Genomic DNA, 18,393 nt, shown 5'->3' on the forward strand with positions numbered 1-18,393 from the left:
AGCTTTGTTCCCCTCTTTAATGGTGGGGAGATATTCTGTGTTGTCATGATGACATTAGGTGGTGGCAGGGCCATCATCACCCTACAGGCGGCTGATAGAGATCGTGGTAGGTGATGCGGCTGTCAGAGATCGTGGTAGGTGATGCGGCTGTCAGAGATCGTGGTAGGTGATCGTGGGAAGTGACTTGTTGTCACTTCATCTTGTCATTTCACTCTGCAGGTGGCGGAACGTGGGCCATGGCAGGCTGTTGTGATAACGTGCAAGACTTGCTTACTTCAGTCAATGATCTGGGCAAACGTATCCGGATGGCCTATGTTAGTCGTCCGGATGTTATGTTTATGAGTGTCGTGTGCCTCTCCTTGAGGTAGTCCGGATAGGAGAAGCGCGCCACGTGCATTCTTAGGGAAATCCGGATGAGGATGATCCGGATGATAATGCGTGCCACGTGTCGCCATGAGGTGTGTGGCATGTGTTTTCAGGAGGAGGGGTCCCTACAATGCCCCCCTTTTTAACTTGCCTATTTTGCCTGAGCAAAAAATGGGCGGGTTAAAAATAATTGGTTTTCGAAATTGTGGCTACTTTTTGCGCTTATTGGGCCACGTGTCGAGCGGGGATGAAGAGAGAGAGAAGTATTTATGATGAGCCGTCGTCTCTGTGTATTCCCAGGCAACATGTCGTTTCAATGATAGCGTAGCTGATCGTTTGGTATACCGAGGGGCTGTCCCCCTATAAATAGCATACTATGCCTTCTGTTGCATTTTTCCTACTGCGTTTTTTCCTGAGAGTGTTTCTTCTTCTACCTTCTGTGTTTCTCTCTTGTTTTCTGAGTGAAGCCCTAGAGTTTCCTACCGGTGATTTTTGCGTCTTGTCGGTGACTGTATTGCGGATTTCGACCCTATTATTCCAGATCTACACTTGGTACGTGCATTGTTTTTGTTTTTGTTTTTGTTTTTTTTTTTTTTTTGCGTTTTTTTGTTGGTTTGTTTCTGGTTTCTAGGGTTTTGTTGAGGGTGTTTTGACTGTTGGTACCTCTTTCATGCAGTTTCCATTTCAGTTTCAGGCTAGAAAATGTCTGCAAACAAGAAAGTTGTTTCGTCTGGCCCGATCGGTGATGCTCCTGAGAAATCTGTAGATAAAATGAGTGTAAAGGAGTTTCGGGAACGTTTCTGCATCCCAAATGGCGTGCTTGTGGAATTTCTGGACGAGGAGGAGGTCGTATCTACTGAGAAAGCTGAAGGTCGTGCCATCACCTTCTCAAAGGAGCAATTCAATGCCGGGCTTCGGTTCCTTCTCCCAGTGCTGTTCAAAGAATTCCTTCATTTTACCCAGATCCCACCAGCCTTCATTCACCCCAATACAGTCCGGGTGCTGATGGGATGCAACATTCTAAACATGCCGTTCAACCTTGATCTCTCGCTGCTGGAGGTTCTTTTTGTTTACTCCCTGAAGAAGGGAAAAAATGATATCTTTAGTATGGCTGCCTATCTGCCCTCGCTTCAATTGGTGACTGAGCTGCCGGATTCGACGAAAGGAGGGATGAAGGGGTATGTGGTGGTCCGGGGTGCTTGGGCGGGGCTATTGGAGCATCCGGAGAGGCCTTTTTCTCCAAACTACTCATTGGTGCTTTCGGGTGAGTCAACTTTACGGGTTTTGTCCGGCACTTATCTTGTTGTCCTTCTTGCTGGTTTTATCAGATGGCATAATTATCTTTGATTTGTTGATAATGCAGGTTCGGACAAAGAGGGGCCACGTAGTTGAGTGGGTAGAGAAAGCGTCGTTTGTTCGATTGAACAAGTTGTTCGAGATTACTGTCGCCGAGAGGCAGTATGTGACGCTGCTTACCGCGCGGAACCTGATGGCTGTTGTCCGGGAGTCTTGTGAGTATATCATCAATATTCTCCCCAGGAAGCTGCCAAAGAAGGTAGTGCCTGGGGAGCATTATATTCTGAAAGACCTCCCTTTCTACAAGGAGGTGCAACAGGCGAACGCTGAGAAATGCCGAGCGCTCCTTGTCGATCGGGAGAGAAGGAAGAAGGAGGGGACCTTGTGGAAGGCTCCGGCGAAAAAACGGTCTGCGTCCTCTCCTCCTGCTAGAGCTCCAACAAAGAAGAAAAAGAAGACTTCAAATAAGGGGAAGGAAGTGAAACTCCCCACTCCTCCAAAGGAGTTCGTGATCCCTCCTATTACTTATGAGAAGGAGGTAACAATAAAGGAGCCGGAGAATCCCCTTCCGCCCTCTATTTCGAGTGGCCCCGGACATGTCGAGGGTTTAAACCATTCGGGGCCCTCTTTGTCAGCTGCCGCCCGCTTGGCTATTTTGGCCGAAGAAGCTGCGTCAATAAATACACCCGGCTCTCCCCATCCGGATGTGGATGCAGGCGAGGCCGTTTGTGCAGATGCGTCACCTCTTATGGCGACCCCAATGGAGGAAATGAGGGCAGAAAGCCAGAGTCTGCCTTTAGTCGGGCCAAGCCTTCCTGCCCTTCTACCAGTGAAGGGGTCAGCTTCAAGGAGGTCGAGTTCGGCGCGAAACCTAAAGTCCGGCCTCATCGGGCGGCTTCAAGATCGATTCCAGGAAACCATCGAAGTCAGCTGCTCGTCCGTCCAGGATGACCATCCGGAGGGGAGCGAGACGGAGATGGCAACTGAGACCCCAGCCGTCCCGATGGTGGTCCCGGATGAGGGTACGGCCGGAGAGACCCATCCGGTTGTAAATGAGGGGGCCCCGGATCCGGAGGAGGAGTTATTCTCTAACGCCTCATCAGGGGGGGATCTTGTTGATGATGCGGCTTGCATCTCTGCTAGCCCTTTTAGCTATGCGGAGTTGGAAAAGAAGCTGAAACAGATTCCACCCGGCTCGACCACTGCCATGCCTTCAGCAAAGATGTTCGAAGTGGTGGAAACGGTATAGTGTATTTCTTGATTGTCTTTTGCCATATTGATGTGTTTATGGTATGGTGTGTAACTCTGTTTTTCTTGTTTGTGTGTTTGCCTGTAGCTGGTGAGTGGTCTTCGCGGCATGGTCCAGCAACATGACCTATTCACTGACCTGCTGCGGACCGCTGATTACATGAAGGCTTTTGCCTCTCAGCGTAAAAACAGTGAAAATTAGCTGCGCTTGAGATTGGAAGAAGCCGAAGCCAGTTTATCCACTGCATGGGGAGACAACGAGGCTTTCCGGGCGGATCTAGCTGAGGCAAGGAGCCGGGAGGAGTCGATGGATGCCCGCTTGCATGAGGCGGAGGATGAGGTGGCTCTCCTGAGGGAGGAGGTGAGGCAACTCCGGACGGAGGTATCCATTGAGAAGAAACAAAAGGAAGATTTGTAGCTGCGTTTATCAGCGCAAAAAGAAGAGCTAGAGGGTAAGTTTGCTGCAGAGAGGGAGGAGCTTGAAGCGGACTATCAGAGGCAAGTTGATGATATGTTCTTCTTCGGCTATCGCTGCTGTATGAAGAAACATGGCATTAAGCGAGATGTCCCTTCAATTCCTCCGGGTGAAGAGAAGAAGCTCCTTGACAAGCCTGCTCCCTGATAGCTTTTCTTTTTGTAATCTTTTGCTGCTATCTTCTTTCTGTATTTTTGTAGTCTGGAGGACCCTTTGTACGCAACTTCATAAATATCAATAAAACATACATTTTGACATTTTGTACTTGTCTTTTTATTGATAATACTGTTTTAAATTCGACACATTCCATGGTCTGAGTAATGGAGTTCTGTCTAGCTTTTGTAGGTGATAAGCTCCACTTTCACTTGACTTAGACACTATATAGGGTCCTTCCCAGTTGGCTTGAAATTTCCCTGCTCCTGTTTCGGCAATATTTTCAAAAACTTTTCTAAGGACCAGCGTACCATTTTTGAAGCTTCTGGGCCTTACTTTGCGATTGTAATGAGCGGATGCCCTTTGCTGATAGTCTGCCATCCGGATGGCTGCGCTTTCCCTTACTTCATCTGCCCAGTCCAAGTTTCTTCCTAACTCCGCGTTTGCATCATCCTGCTTTGCTGCCTCAGTCCGGATAGTGGGTAACCCTATCTCGGTAGGAATGACGGCGTCCATTCCATATGCGAGGGCGAATGGAGTGTTTCCTATTGGCCGCCCGAGTATGGTTCGATAGGCCCACAGGACGCCGGGTAACTCTTCCACCCACTTTCCTTTGGCTTGCTCAAGCCTTTTCTTTAAGGCAGTGATTAGCGTTTTGTTTGTGGCTTCTGCTTGCCTGTTACTTTGAGGATAACGTGGTGTGGAGTATGAATTTCGGATGTTTAGTTCTGAACAGAAATTCCGGAATGCGATGCTATCAAATTGTGGACCGTTGTCGGCTATAATGTTTTGAGGGATTCCAAAGCGGCAGATGATGTTTTTCCATACGAATTTGGTGACATCTTTGTCTTTGATGCTTGCATATGCTTCAGCTTCCACCCACTTACTGAAGTAATCCGTGGTGACAAGTAGGAATTTTTTCTGGGCAGGTGCGGCCGGGAGGGGTCCCACTATGTCCATGCCCCATTGTGCGAAAGGCCATGGGCCTGAGATTGGCTTCAATGTTTCTGATGGCATATGTGGGATGGGAGCATGCCTTTGACATTTATCACATTTTTTGACATAGGTCGTTGCATCTTTCTTCATTGTAGGCCAGTAATATCCTTGCGAATGGGCCCTATGCACTAGAGATCGTCCTCCAGAATGATTTCCACATACTCCCTCGTGCAACTTAGCTAAAACGTACAGGGCCTCTGAGTGGTTTAGACACCTAAGGTAGGGACCTGTGAAGGATCGCTTGTACAGGTGCCCCCCAATCAGGGTAAAACGGGCGGCTTGTACCCGGATCTTGTGTGCCTTTTTGGCGTCCTCGGTCAGAGTGCCTGTCCGGAGGTATTTTACAATGTCGCTCGTCCATTCTTGGCCGTCCGGTTGGCTTGCCTCAATGGCGTTGCAAGTGGTGGTTTTCGCCACAGAAGAGTTGGCTTGCACATGTATAGGCAAAAATATGGTTTCTTTGATTGGAAGGGAGGCAGCTATGCTTGCCAAGGCGTCGGCGCGTCCATTTTCGGTTTGTCTGATTTTTTCGATCGTCCATTCGGAGAATTGTTGTAAAGTGTTTCGTACCTTAGCCAGGTATTGCGCCATGCGCTCATCCTTAGCTTCATATTCCTTCTAGACGTGTCTAACCACAAGTTAAGAATCGCTATAGACACGGATTTTGGAGACGGATAGAGCCAGGGCGAGGTCCAATCCGGATAGAATGGCCTCATATTCTGCTTCATTGTTAGATGCAGGGAATCCCAGCCGGATGGCTTGCTCCAGGTGTTCCCCTGTTGGGGATTGTAGCAGAAGCCCGACTCCGGACCCTGATGATCGTGAGACTCCATCAACTTGCAAAGTCCACCATTCGTTTTTACTTTGTTCCTGGCGTTGGCTAGGCCTTCGGGAGTATTCCAGCACAAAGTTAGCCATTACTTGGCCTTTCATGGACAATCTGGGTTGGAACTCGATTCCAAATTCGCTTAATTCGATAGCCCATTGAAGCATTCTCCAGGTTAAGTCTGGTTTGTGCAGAATGTTGCGAAGGGGTTGGTCGGTCAGCACGACCACCGGATGGGCTTGGAAATAGGGGCGGAGCTTTTGGGCAGCGCTTCGAAGGGTTAAGGCTGTTAGCTCCATTTTTTAATACCTGGTTTCTATGTCCGCCAATGCTCTGCTGACGTAGTAGATAGGCTTCTGCTCCTTAGGTGAGGGGCAACGAAATAGAACAACGTTGATTGCCCACTCCGATACGGCCAGATACATGTATAATTTTTCTTTTGGGATGGGGTTGTTCAGGATGGGCAGCTGCATAAGACAATGTTTAATCTTTTCAAAAGCGGTTTGACAGTTGTCCGTCCATCCGTTTGTTCCAACTTTTCGTATTGCCAAGAAGAAGGGTTGCAATTCATCAATGAAGCGGGCTATAAAACGCCCTAGTGCGACGAGCTTGCCTGTGAGTCGTTGTAACTCCTTCTTGGTCCTAGGTGGTGGTGTTTCTATGACTGCCTTGACTTGATCCGGACTGACCTCTATGCCTCTTTGGCTGACCATAAACCCCAAGAATTTGCCAGCGCTTATGCCAAAGGCGCATTTAGAATGATTCAGCTTCATGCCATATTTCCTCAAGAGGTGAAAAACTTCTTGTAAGTGAAGGACATGCTCGTCTCGGGTTTTGCTTTTAACCACTATATCGTCAATATATACCTCTACCGTGTGGCCTATCAAAGGTTTGAAGATCTTTGTCATCAGTCTTTGATAAGTGGCGCCAGCGTTTTTGAGCACGAATGGCATGACTCTGTAGCAATAAAGGTCATGTGGCGTTATGAATGCTGTTTTTTCCTCGTCAACCGAGGACATGGGGATCTGATGATATCCGGAGAAGGCATTCAAGAAAGAGAGCATCCCTTGCCCAGCAGTAGAATCCACGATTTGATCTATTCGTGGCAAAGGGAAACTGTCTTTTAGACATGCTTTATTGAGATTGGTGTAATCGACGCATACCAGCCATTTTCCTTCTTTTTTGGGTACCACCACTACGTTTGCCAACCAGTCCGGATAATCTACTTCTTTGATGAATCCGGCTTCTAGCAATTTGTCAATCTTAATCCGGATGATTTTTTGTCTGTCCGAGTGGAAACGTCTAACCTTCTACCGGATGGGTCTGGTTGTTGGCAAGACGTTAAGTTTATGGGAGGTAATTGAGGGATCAATTCCCCTCATATCATAATGTGTCCATGCGAAGATGTCATAGTTTTGTCTGAGGGCGTTCTACATGTTCTGGGTCTCTTCTGGCGTCATGAGGGAACTGATGTTCGTGAGGTGAGTACTTTCCTCTGAAATTTGGATTGCTTGTAAGGGATCTGCTGTCGGGGGATCTTTGTCCACCGGATCCAATAATTGCTATTGGTCACGTGGATTGCTGGGCTCAGGGAGGGATGCATCCTCCTGGCTGGTCCCTGCTTCTCGTGCTATCTGGTAGTATTGGCGAGCAGCTAACTGGCTGCCATATAAGTCAATTTGCCCATCGTTGGTGAGGAAACTCACCATTTGATGATATGTAGAGGGGATGGCTTTCATGTAGTGTAGCCATGTGCGCCCCAAGATGATATTGAAGGGTGATAACTCTTGTACCACCGAGAATTGTACGTTGAAAGTAACTGGGCCAGTTTGGACCGATAGTACAATGTCTCCCAAAGACGTAGTTGATGACCCGTTGAATCCGGATAGGATTCGTTCAGGGTTTTCGAGGACTGTGAGACTGTGTCCCATGTAGTTAACGACCGATGCTTATACAAGACCGACCGAGCTGCCTGGGTCAACCAAGATGCGTCTCACATCGAAGTCTCCTATCTCTAGGGACAAGATGAGGGCCTCGCGATGTGGCTGCAGTGTCCGGGTGGGGTCTACTGGTGGGAAAATGATTGTCCCATCTATGGGGCGAGGGCCCCCTCCAGTTAATCCAGGCCGGATGGAGTTGATACGTTCGCGTACTGACGCGGCCCGCAACAATTTCTGTCTCTTTCGTTTGGAGTCATATTCTTCGTCAGATGGGCCTCCGTTAATGTAGTTTATAACGGCCTTGGTGGCGGCTGGGGCTCTGGGGGCTCCAGAGTTGTGATTTTGGGAAGCGTCTCTTCCTCCAGCATCTGAGCGGAGGTATTGCTTTAAATGTCCCGCCTTAATGAGCTTTTCGACCAAATAATGGAGGCACCTGCATGTCTCTGTTGTGTGATCGTGTTCCTTGTGGAAGGCACACCTCTTGCTATGATATCTTTTGGATGGGTCCGTTCCTTGGGGTCTGGGCCACCTGAAATCAGATAAGCCTTGGATCATAGGGAGAAGTTTTTCATATGATATGGAAAAAGGCGTGAGAGGCGGCCTATCCGGGCGACTCGGCCCTTCCTGCCTTCGATCGGACGACCTTGGCCAGTCCGGAGGTTTAGCATTTCTTTCCGTGCCACCTCTAGATGCCTGTCCGGCAACCAAGACTTGCTGGGTGGCTGCCCGTACGTCATCTTCGAGCATCGAATATTTGTTGGCACGTCTGAACAAGTCGTCCATCTATGAGGTTTTTTGGCTAGCGATTCGAAAAATGGGGTGCCTGGACAGATGCTTCGCTTGAAGATCTGCAGGACAGCATCCATGTTGCAAGCCTCTACCTGAAGTACGGCTTGACCAAATCGCTTCACGAACTCCCTTAAGGATTCGTTATCCTGCATTTTTATGTTTTGCAGAGTGCTAATGTTCTGTTTGTGTCGGGCGGAGCACAAGTATTGTCCCACGAAAGCTTCGGACAGGTCCCTGAAATTGCCAACAGAGTCGGGAGGTAGACGATGAAACCATGAAAGGGCCTGTCCTTGTAAGCTGGCGGGGAATACTTTGCATAGCAGCGCATCGTTGCCAATATCGAGTGTCATGAGCTGTCGATAATGCATGATATGATCGAAGGGGTCGTTGGACCCATCGTATGTGGAGAATTTTGGTACGAGGAATCCCCTTGGGGGCTCGTAATGAATGATATGAGAGCAGAAGGGCGTGGAGAGCATGTCGTCCAGCCTTTTGCTGATAGAGCCCATGGGTGACTCGTTTGGGAGGTTTCTCCCAGCTTGTTGTACCGCTAGGTGCGAGTGAACGTTCCGCACCATGGTGGTGACCATAGGGTCATGGTGCGGGAGCACGTTCTGCACCATGGGGGTGACCACAGGGTCAGGGCGTGCTGCCTAGGTTGTGGCTGCTGGTGGCCTTGGTCTCACAGGCTCTTGTGGGCCTAGTCTTGCGCGCATTGAATTTGACAACTGAGACTTTCTATTACGTTGTCTTTTTGCTGAAAAATGAGTAGAATCCGAGCTTTCTTCACGGGGAGCTCGAGGCATAGCCGTATGTGGCTCATGGGGCCTCACGTTGCATGCTTCTGGGATAGCTCCTGCTGTTCCAGGATATATTGATTCTAGTTCTGGCCTTGAGTTTGCTACTTGGCCTCTCGAATGCTGACGACGAGGAGGCCCTGATGTTGAAGCCTGGATGCGTAATATCGCGTTTTCTTCTCTTAATCTTTCTGTCTCCTGGAGGAGAGCTTTCAGTTGTCGTTCGCTTGCCAACTGTCTTCTTTCGATGGCTTGATGCCATTCAGAATTATCTTCCTCTCCCTTACCAGATGAACGACTTTGGGAAGGTGTGGCCATATTTGGTAGTGACTGAATCAGTGAAAAATTTCCCACAGACGGCGCCAATGTTGAGGCCTCGCGTCCCTGGTGGTCCACGTAGTTGCCAAATGGATGGGCGCACAATCTCAACCAATATAGATTCTTGATTCAGTCGTTCTACCTGCAAAAGGCGTCCGGACGGGGTGTCCGGACGCACCCTCCGATGGTTTTGTCAGCCATGGTTAGAGATAGAGATAAATCAGTTGGCCTTTTACTAGGTATAACCAGCTTACCTTCCCCTTTGTGTGAAGGTTTGTATATATAGTTTCAGAAGCTTTGTTCCCCTCTTTAATGGTGGGGAGATATTTTGTGTTGTCATGATGACACTAGGTGGTGGCAGGGCCATCATCACCCTACAGGCGGCTGACAGAGATCGTGGTAGGTGATCGTGGGAAGTGACTTGTTGTCATTTCATCTTGTCATTTCACTCTGCAGGTGGCAGAACGTGGGCCATGGCAGGCTGTTGTGATAACTTGCAAGACTTGCTTACTTCAGTCAATGATCTGGGCAAACGTATCCGGATGGCCTATGTTAGTCGTCCGGATGCATTTGTGGAAGTCGTCCGGATGTTATGTTTATGAGTGTCGTGTGCCTCTCCTTGAGGTAGTCCGGATAGGAGAAGCGCGCCACGTGCATTCTTAGGGAAATTCGGATGAGGATGATCCGGATGATAATGCGTGCCACGTGTCGCCATGAGGTGTGTGGCATGTGTTTTCAGGAGGAGGGGTCCCTACAGTTGCCACAAGCTCACTCTTAGCCTCTCCACTAAGCACCTCTGGTAGATCAAGATGAGGGCCAGTAGTGGAGGATGAGGAGATTGAAAAGCTTCTGGAGCCCTTCTCAAAAGAGCAACCGTTGGCTTTGTTTCAGGAGGCAATGGAAAAGTACCCGGACTTCGTTAATAGCATCTAGAGACTCGCCAACGTCGACCCGGCTCACCGAAAAATCTTCGTCCACGGCATGGGATGGGATACACCTTTATTCTGTTCAAGCACCGAAACGACGCTCACAAGGCACTGAAGCAGCCATAAAAGAAGATTGGAAATCGAATGACCTCATGCTAGCTAGCCTCTACCGGCCTCGTTCGAACGCCGCCACCGGTGGTATCTCCGGTGCCTGAGTATACTCAAAGAAAGTTTTTTTTTTTTTTTGTGAGCAATGTTTCTGCAGAGATCGATTCTCAGAAGCTACTAGAGTTCTTTGCAAAGTTTGTGGAATTTTTTTAGGGTCACACATTGCATTGCTAGAAGGCAATTGATGGGCCAAGCCAAAAAAGCCTTTCCACCATCACCACCAACAAAACCTACACCACTTTTCATCCTTTTTTATTCTTTATATTTTGATATCAAAGTTTCAATTTTCAAAACTCAAATTCTCAACTAATTCTCCAAAATTTCTATTTTCAAATAATTTTCCAAAATTCCAATTTTCAAATTTAATTATCGAAACTCCGTTTTCAAATAATTTTCAAATTTAATTTTTAAAAATTTCATTCTCAAATAATTCTTCAAAATTCCAATTTTCAAAACTTCAATTTTCAAATAATTTTCCAAAATTCTCATTTTCAAATTTAATTTTCAAAAGTTCCATTTTCAAATACTTTTCCAAATTTCCAATTTTCAAATTTAATTTTCAAAACTCTCATTTTCAAATAATTTTTCAAAATTCCAAATTTCAAAATTCCCATTTTCAAAATTTTTTTTTATTTAAATTCCAATTTTTAAATTTAATTTTTAAGATTTCAATTTTCAAATAATTTTCAAAACTCTAGTTTTCGTTCAAATAATATTAATTCCACTTCAATTTTCAAATATTTTTAATTTTACAACTTTTCATCCTTTATTAGGGTTTAGGTAAAAAAAATCTTGTTTTGAATAAACTTGCTACATTTCACTTCAGGTAAGTACTTTTACAAATTTTCTTTGATTTTCAAATAATATTTTCTTTCTCTTTATTTTAAATAAGCATGAATATGATTTTAAATAAGCACGAACGTAGGTTTGGTTTTTCGAAGATCATATTTTCCAAATAAGAAGTCACATTTACAGTTTTCTTTCTTATTTTGTTTTCCCTTAAAAAAAATAAAACAAAAATAAGTGGTGACTCCAAGTCTTTTCTAAAAATCATAAATTTTTACAAATAAATAAAAAATGAGTTTTGCTATCGAGTGGGAATGCATCGTGCAAAATACAAGGTCCACATAATACTAAGTTACTTTACTAAGATATTGAATGCACTTTAAATATTCCATTAAGTCATCTTTATCAATGTTGTTGATTATGAACTTATATTTTTTTTAATTATTATTATGAAATGCTAAATTAATTATTACATTTTAAAATCTATAAAATTAAGTATGAACGTGTATATTTTAAAATCTATAGAATTAATTATTATATATTTTTCTTATTTTATGTATTTAAGATAAAAATATTCAAAATTAATAATTTAAATTGTCGTGCACCACCTTCTCTAAAACCCTAGGGGTATGTGCCCTTTTATAGGCTTTCAAGCTTGGTCTTCATCGACCCTCTCACATGGTGGACATCTAAGCTCTAGGCAAAAAGTAAGCAAATGGAGGTAGTAAAGTTGACCCTTGTCCAAAATCAAAACAAGGCCAAAATGAGAATGATGAGAGCCAAAAAAATAATAAATAAATAAATAAACCCAAACCAATATAAATAAGCCCAAAACAAACAAAGCCTAAACCCGAAAAATAAAATAAACTAGGCCCAAAATCCAATATACAAAGCCCAAACTCAAAACAAATATGATAGCCCAAGGCTACAAATACATCTCAGAGCAATAACCGAAGTTCAAAATAATATCCAAGAACCCCAATACCCATAAACATGAATCAATAAATAAATCCAAATCAAAGCCTATTGTGGACTAGCATTTTTCATTCAATGCATCCTTAGTAAAAAATGACGAGACTTACTATTTGACTTACTATTTAGCGAAAAACTGATTTTTATTATAAAAAAAATATAATTGTCACTTATTTTTGTTTATTTATTGAAGGGAAAACAAAATAAAAAATAAAACCCTAAAAATAACTTTTTATTTTGAAAAGTCAAGTTACCTATTGGGAAGTTAACATAAGGTAACACCTCTTTAAACACTAAGACAGATCTCTACTAATCAAATTGAAATTACTATGACAATTAGTCAATTAATTAATCATGAATACCAAGAAGCTAAGCGTATATCAAAAGCAAAGTATAGCAAAAGGCTTCTCGAACAAGGCATGCATATCAAAGAATCAAATAAATGAGAAGGAAATGAAACTATCTCAAACAATGAACCAAGTGTTTTCAAGTAACAATTGGGTTAGCTCACAAATAATAATAAGGAACCATAAGCTAGGCCTCATAATGAATGTAACATATGCATATCTCAACTCATGAAGTAAAAAAATGATATGGTGTGAACAAGAGGAAACAGGATACAATAAAACATGTGGGTTGCCCCCTCGTTCGACATCATTCCATGAAAACAATGTCGTTCTATGAACGGAGCAGAGGATCGCTTGCACATGGCACTAGTGACGAAGGAGTCGGTGGAAAACCGGCGCGGACCAAAGTCGGGAGGCATATTTTTCATTTCTTTTTTTCTTTTTAATAATGAGGAGAATCTGGTAATTATGAATAATTGGACAGGTGGAGCCTCGGAATGAAGCATGTCAGAGACCTCTATTTCCACGAGGATACACAGGGATATAGTTTTGAAGAAAAGAGCCATCACCCTTATCTTGGTCATCGCAAATTGTATATAGATGTGGCCAAACAGATTCATTCTAGCGTAAACCTTACAATGGCAATAGCCATCACCCTCATAGGCCAAGCCTTGATCTCTCTCGTTTGGTTTTGGAAGCCAAAAGTCCAATCTCTTTTATCCTTTGGGCCTCTTATATATGGAGAGAGAGAGATTGAGGCTGTGTCGAAGCTTGTAGTACAAGTTGCAAATGACATATTGATCCTGCAGTTTTTAGTTAGTATAGTCACCACCCATGGCTTGCGTTTTTATTTTTATTTATGAGAGAGCAGAAGCTTTACTGTCTCTCTATGGTGGCGGTTAGCTGCAAAGTGAAGTGCTGTTTTCTTGGTATCTTTGATTGCAAGGTAAGTTACAGACTTATCTGATGATTTGTCTAGTAATTGCTCCGCAATTTTAGTATAACCCAAGTATGCAGCACAGTGAAGGGGAGACCACCCATTTTCATCAACTTCTTTTGTTAGATCTGGCTTCCATTCCAATAACTTCGCTATCATGTCTGATAAAGAAATGAACCAACAAAAAAACAGCAGAGAAAAAAATTTAAGAAATTCCCTCTAGTAAAGCATGACCCTTAGAGGTGATCATGATCTCTAACAATATATTGCATGAGTAACTAACCATGTAGGAATCAAGATTCAAGGAAAGGATCTGCATGTGTATTATACCTTGGTCCTCACGAATTACAGCAGCATGCAAAGCCGTTCTACCCATTATGCCACTGTGAGATGGTGAAGCGCGAGTTTTGTCTATAATTATACACACCAAGTCTCCATATCCTCTCTCGGCAGCCATGTAAAGAGGAGTGTAGCCTGTAATATTTGCACCGTAGATAAACTCAGGGTCTTCCTCAATCAATGACACCACAATCTCTGAATGATGATACCGCACCGCCTCATGCAAGGCTGTGTCTTTCTCCTTATTGGTCATCCTCAACATCGCCTTGTCTGTTCCAACCCCACTTTCGATCTCTTGGTGAAGTGCTTTTGTGGCGTTAAGGAGAGCTTTCACAACCACCCCATGGCCTTCTCTCGCAGCAAGGTGAAGTGGAGTGTCGCCTTTCAGATTGGGCTGCTGCAGTAGAGGTGAACATGAATGAAAGTGAAGGATCCACTCTACGCATGCCAGCTGACTGAACTGGGCTGCAATGTGGAGGCCAGTGTTCCTTTTTGGGGTTTGTTGGAGTTGAAGATGAGCTTCTGAGTACTTTCTCTCGAGGATACTGATATCACCTTTATACAAAGCCTCGTACAAATCAGCATCCATGTGGGTGATCTCAGTTTGGCCATCAGCTGCAATCTGGTTCGACATCTCAGTTTGTCTTGAAAAGGTTTCCAAGTTAAGGTTCTGCGATTCTGTAATTTAGTTGGAGCTGGACTGATTCACTATTGGCGTTGGAGGAGCAAAGTAATAATCAACTCTTCAGATTCTATATATAGCGCATAGAAAAGTTGTTTGTCCATCGCTACAATTTTACTAAACCCAAATTTATTTTTAACTTTTTCTTCTTTTTCCTTTTTCCTTGCACTCTTGCACTCTTGCACTCCTGCACTCCTGCACTCCGTGTCTGGATAGAGCCTAGAGATTAGGCTTAATTTTACGTGTCTCACCCGATTCCACTGCATCATATACGATAGAGAATAAGCTCACTGTGGCATAACTCTTTAGCTAGAGAGAGATTTAAGCTTATGCTTGGTACTAAAATTAAGATTTCATTTTAGTATTGGTAAAAAACCTAGATCTTCGAGTCAAAAGTTTCACATTGATCTAAGTTGGTTAGGATTATTAGTGGGCAAGAATTGATATCTTGACTTTGATGAGAAATGTGAAAATGAAATCTAGTAGCTATTTTGATCATATATATATATATATATATATATATATATATATATATATATATATATATATATATGTATATATATTAAGCTTCTTTTTCGTCAAAAAAATAAGTTGAAGATGAGTTAAATAGTTTAAAGTTATAATTAAATTAATTAGCGAAATTATTAAATCAATCCATTTGAACCTATGTTGTGTAGGTCGATATAAAATCTATATATTTATTAAATGTGTTATACAGGTTAACATAAATTTGATCCAAACTCAATTATACTTTACCCAAACATGTAAAAAGCATATTAAGTTTGAGTTGTGTTGACGTATTGTATCAAACTTTGTTATGCCTACAAAATACAATGTTAAGGCCCAAATGATTAATAATCACACATGCTAAAGAGAGGAAAACCTAAAGGTTACCTGTTTTCATGATTGCAATATATTTTTTTTTTGGAAAAAAGTGTGCTTCCATACTCATATTTAACAATATCACAAGATAAAAATCCGTTAAAAGTAATTTAAGTTTTATGCACTCTAAAGTCAAGATAACATTTAGGGTAGTCAAAGTATTACTAATATTATTAAAAATAGTACCAATTTGCAAAAAATATGTAAAATCTGAATTATTTTTAGATAAATATATTCAATTAGAAAATTTTAAATTGGGATTGTTATATGATTTTTTTCAAATGTATGTATGAAAACATAATTTAATTTCTTAGATTTTCTCTATAAAGCTTGGTACCAAGGAGAGTTGTTTTGGCTCAAAAGTCCATGTTTCTTTGTTCGTTGTCTATTTAGTGATTTTTTTTTCATTTTTCTTTTTCTTTATGTGGGGACGAAGTGAAGTGTAGTATTTGTCTGGTACTGAATTTTCTATTTAATTTAATTATCCTTTTTTTTGCCCTTTTGGTGGGGGATGGAGTGTAATATTTGTCCATTGCTTTCCTTTTCATTTATTAGAGACAAGTGGAATATTTGTTTGTTAGAATTTTCTCTTTTAATTATTCTTTTTATTTCTCTTTTGGTGGGATGAAGCATAATATTTGTCCATTATTGATATTTTTTTCTTTTTCTTTTTCCTTTTTTAGGGATAGGTGGAATATTTGTTTGTTAGAATTTTCTCTTTTAATTATTCTTTTTATTTTTTTATTTACTTTTGGTGGGGGATGAAGCGTAATATTTGTTCATTACTTAAATTTTTCGTTTTCTTTTTCTTTTTTTTTTCTTTTTTCTTTTTGTAGGAACAAGTGAAATATTTGTCCATTACTAAATTTTCTCTTTTAATTTTTATTTTTCTTTCACCTCTTTCAATGCTTATTTTTCTCTCTTTTTGTAGGGGATGAAACATAATAGTTGTCCATTACTGACTTTACTTTTTTCTTTCTTTTTTCGTGAACAAAATGGAACATTTTTCGGTTATTGAATTTTCTCTTTTAATTATTTTTTTTATGTTTTCTTTTTGTGGGGGCTAAAGCAGAATATTTGTAATTTTGTGTTTCTCTTTCACTTTTTGTGGGGACGAAGTGAAAATATGTGTCCTTTAGTATTGACATTTGGATAAAAAAATGAGTAGGAAATAGTTACACAACTTGGCATCAAACGCTTTTAAGCTAACTTCAACTCAAATATAAATATTCCTTCCAACATAAAGAAACTTAAGGAAAAAGAATGGGAAGAAGTTCCAAATTTTTTTAACCTAATTAAGTAGATTACGAAAATCGGTCGGTCTTTCAATGTAGCCTCTAGTGTTTTCTTTTTTTCTTTTCAAGTGATATCATCTCTAGCCAATTCTTAAATGTCATATTAGCTCTTCCATTAGGATTTTCCGTAGGAATTGATGAAAAACTCATCCGAAAAACAGGTAGCATTAGTATAAAATTTTATGTCATAGGTTGGAATATGTTCAAATTTTTTGTGTTGATGATATGTTTTCCATCCATTTTTTACACATGAAAAAACTTAAAAAATTATTCAATATTTAAGGATAGTGTAGGATTAATATTGTAACGCCCAAGTTTCTTTTTAGGAAAATATTATTAATAATAATATTAAATTAATTAATTAATTAATTTAATAAAATGAAAAATGGGTGAAAAGGTAATTTTACGAATAAATACCCTAGGTATAAATTAGAATTCTGTTCTTCCTGTTATTTTTTTAATCGCGTTCCTGTTCGCAAAGAGTTCCTGAGAGCATAAGATTGGAGTTGGATTTCAGGGTTTGAAGAACATATCTTTATAGGTAAGATTCTAGCCCCTAGATTAATATTTTATATTCATTAGTTAATTTTAAACACATTAGATATTTTTTGGAAAACCCAAATCTAGATTAGGGTTAGTTTATTATTATTATTTTAATTCGTTTTAATATCAAAATAATGAAAATTTAAGATTTTGATTTATTGTTGGAATTTGGGAGATCTTAAGTTTTTTTAGATGAAAAAAAAAAAAATTCCTGGGAAGATTTCGATTTATATTAGGGTTAATTTATTTATTTATTTTTAAATAATAATAAATAAATATATTGTTAATTGTGGCTTAAGGGATTAGAAAAATACAATTTGATTTAACAAAAAAAAAAAAAAAAAGAGAAAGTGTGTGCACCGGAAAATAGAAGGTTGGTGAAAAAAAAAAAAACGCGTGTGCACTGGTTGCATGCGTGTGGGAACTGTGCATCCTTTTTTTTTTTTTTTTTTTTGTAAGGATTTCATGGTTGAAATTTAGTTGGTGGATTTTCACATACTCTATTATTAGGCTTTGATGGATACTTGGGTATGTAATATTTAATAGTAGCAGGACTCTGTATATTAGACTTTGATGGGTACTTGAGTACTGAGTACTGTATTATTTAATAATGGCATGGCTTTGTGTTATTAGACTTTGATGGGTATTGTATTATTTAATAAAAAAAGATGTGTACGAATGGTATTGAGGTGGTTAATATATATATATATATATATATATATATATATGTGTGTGTGTGTGTGTGTGTGTGTGTGTGTGTGTGTGTGTGTGTGTGTGTGTGTGTGTGTGTGTGTGTGTGTGTGTGTGTGTGTGTGTGTGTGTGTGTGTGTGTGTGTGTGTGTGTGTGTGTGTGTGTGTGTGTGTGTGTGTGTGTGTGTGTGTGTGTGTGTGTGTGAAACCAAAGTTTGGTTAATCTTGATTTTGATGATAACAAAACAAGGTTTAGAACTAATGACTACATTTTAAGTGTGATTAGGTAAGACGACTTCCAAAGTGGTAATCCAAAGATAAATCAAGCCAAAGAGAAATCATGAAGAAGAAGACCACCTCAAAGAGAAGAGTTTTTCAAGACCAAAGCTTCTTAAGATCTCTTTGTAAGGTTGTTGGTGCACTATGACTTTCATGCATTTCATTCTTTATTTATGCACCAAAATCATCCAAGAGTAATATTGTTTTAAATATCTTAAGAATTGGATGATTTCATGTTTTCAACTAAAACCTTGTGTTAAATGATTTTCAAACTTGTGTTAAAAGGTTTTAAGTTGAAAAGGGTTGAGTGTTGAGCCAAAAAAATGGCTCAACCGGTTCAATC

The 18,393-nt window shown here is 41.1% G+C and overlaps 1 protein-coding gene across 1 annotated transcript; it reads right to left on the reverse strand.

Annotated features, from left to right (window-relative positions):
* Positions 1 to 13,256: 13,256 nt before the first annotated feature.
* LOC104879441 (uncharacterized) lies at positions 13,257 to 14,428 on the reverse strand. Its single transcript, XM_010652218.3, has 2 exons — positions 13,671 to 14,428; positions 13,257 to 13,501 (listed from the first exon to the last, which is right to left on the reverse strand). The coding sequence occupies exons 1-2, from the start codon at positions 14,311 to 14,313 to the stop codon at positions 13,257 to 13,259; spliced, it is 888 nt and encodes a 295-aa protein (XP_010650520.1). The 5' UTR covers positions 14,314 to 14,428.
* Positions 14,429 to 18,393: the final 3,965 nt, after the last annotated feature.

Source organism: Vitis vinifera, chromosome 5 (genome assembly GCF_030704535.1).
Source record: "Vitis vinifera cultivar Pinot Noir 40024 chromosome 5, ASM3070453v1".
NCBI lineage: Eukaryota > Viridiplantae > Streptophyta > Magnoliopsida > Vitales > Vitaceae > Vitis > Vitis vinifera.

Bases quoted from the DNA above. Each gene is read 5' to 3' on its own strand.
- LOC104879441 (XM_010652218.3), bottom strand. From the start codon at position 14,313: ATGTCGAACCAGATTGCAGCTGATGGCCAAACTGAGATCACCCACATG. The intron at 13,502-13,670 runs GTATAATACACA...TTTCTTTATCAG, and splicing joins TGTAATTCGTGAGGACCAAG to ACATGATAGCGAAGTTATTG.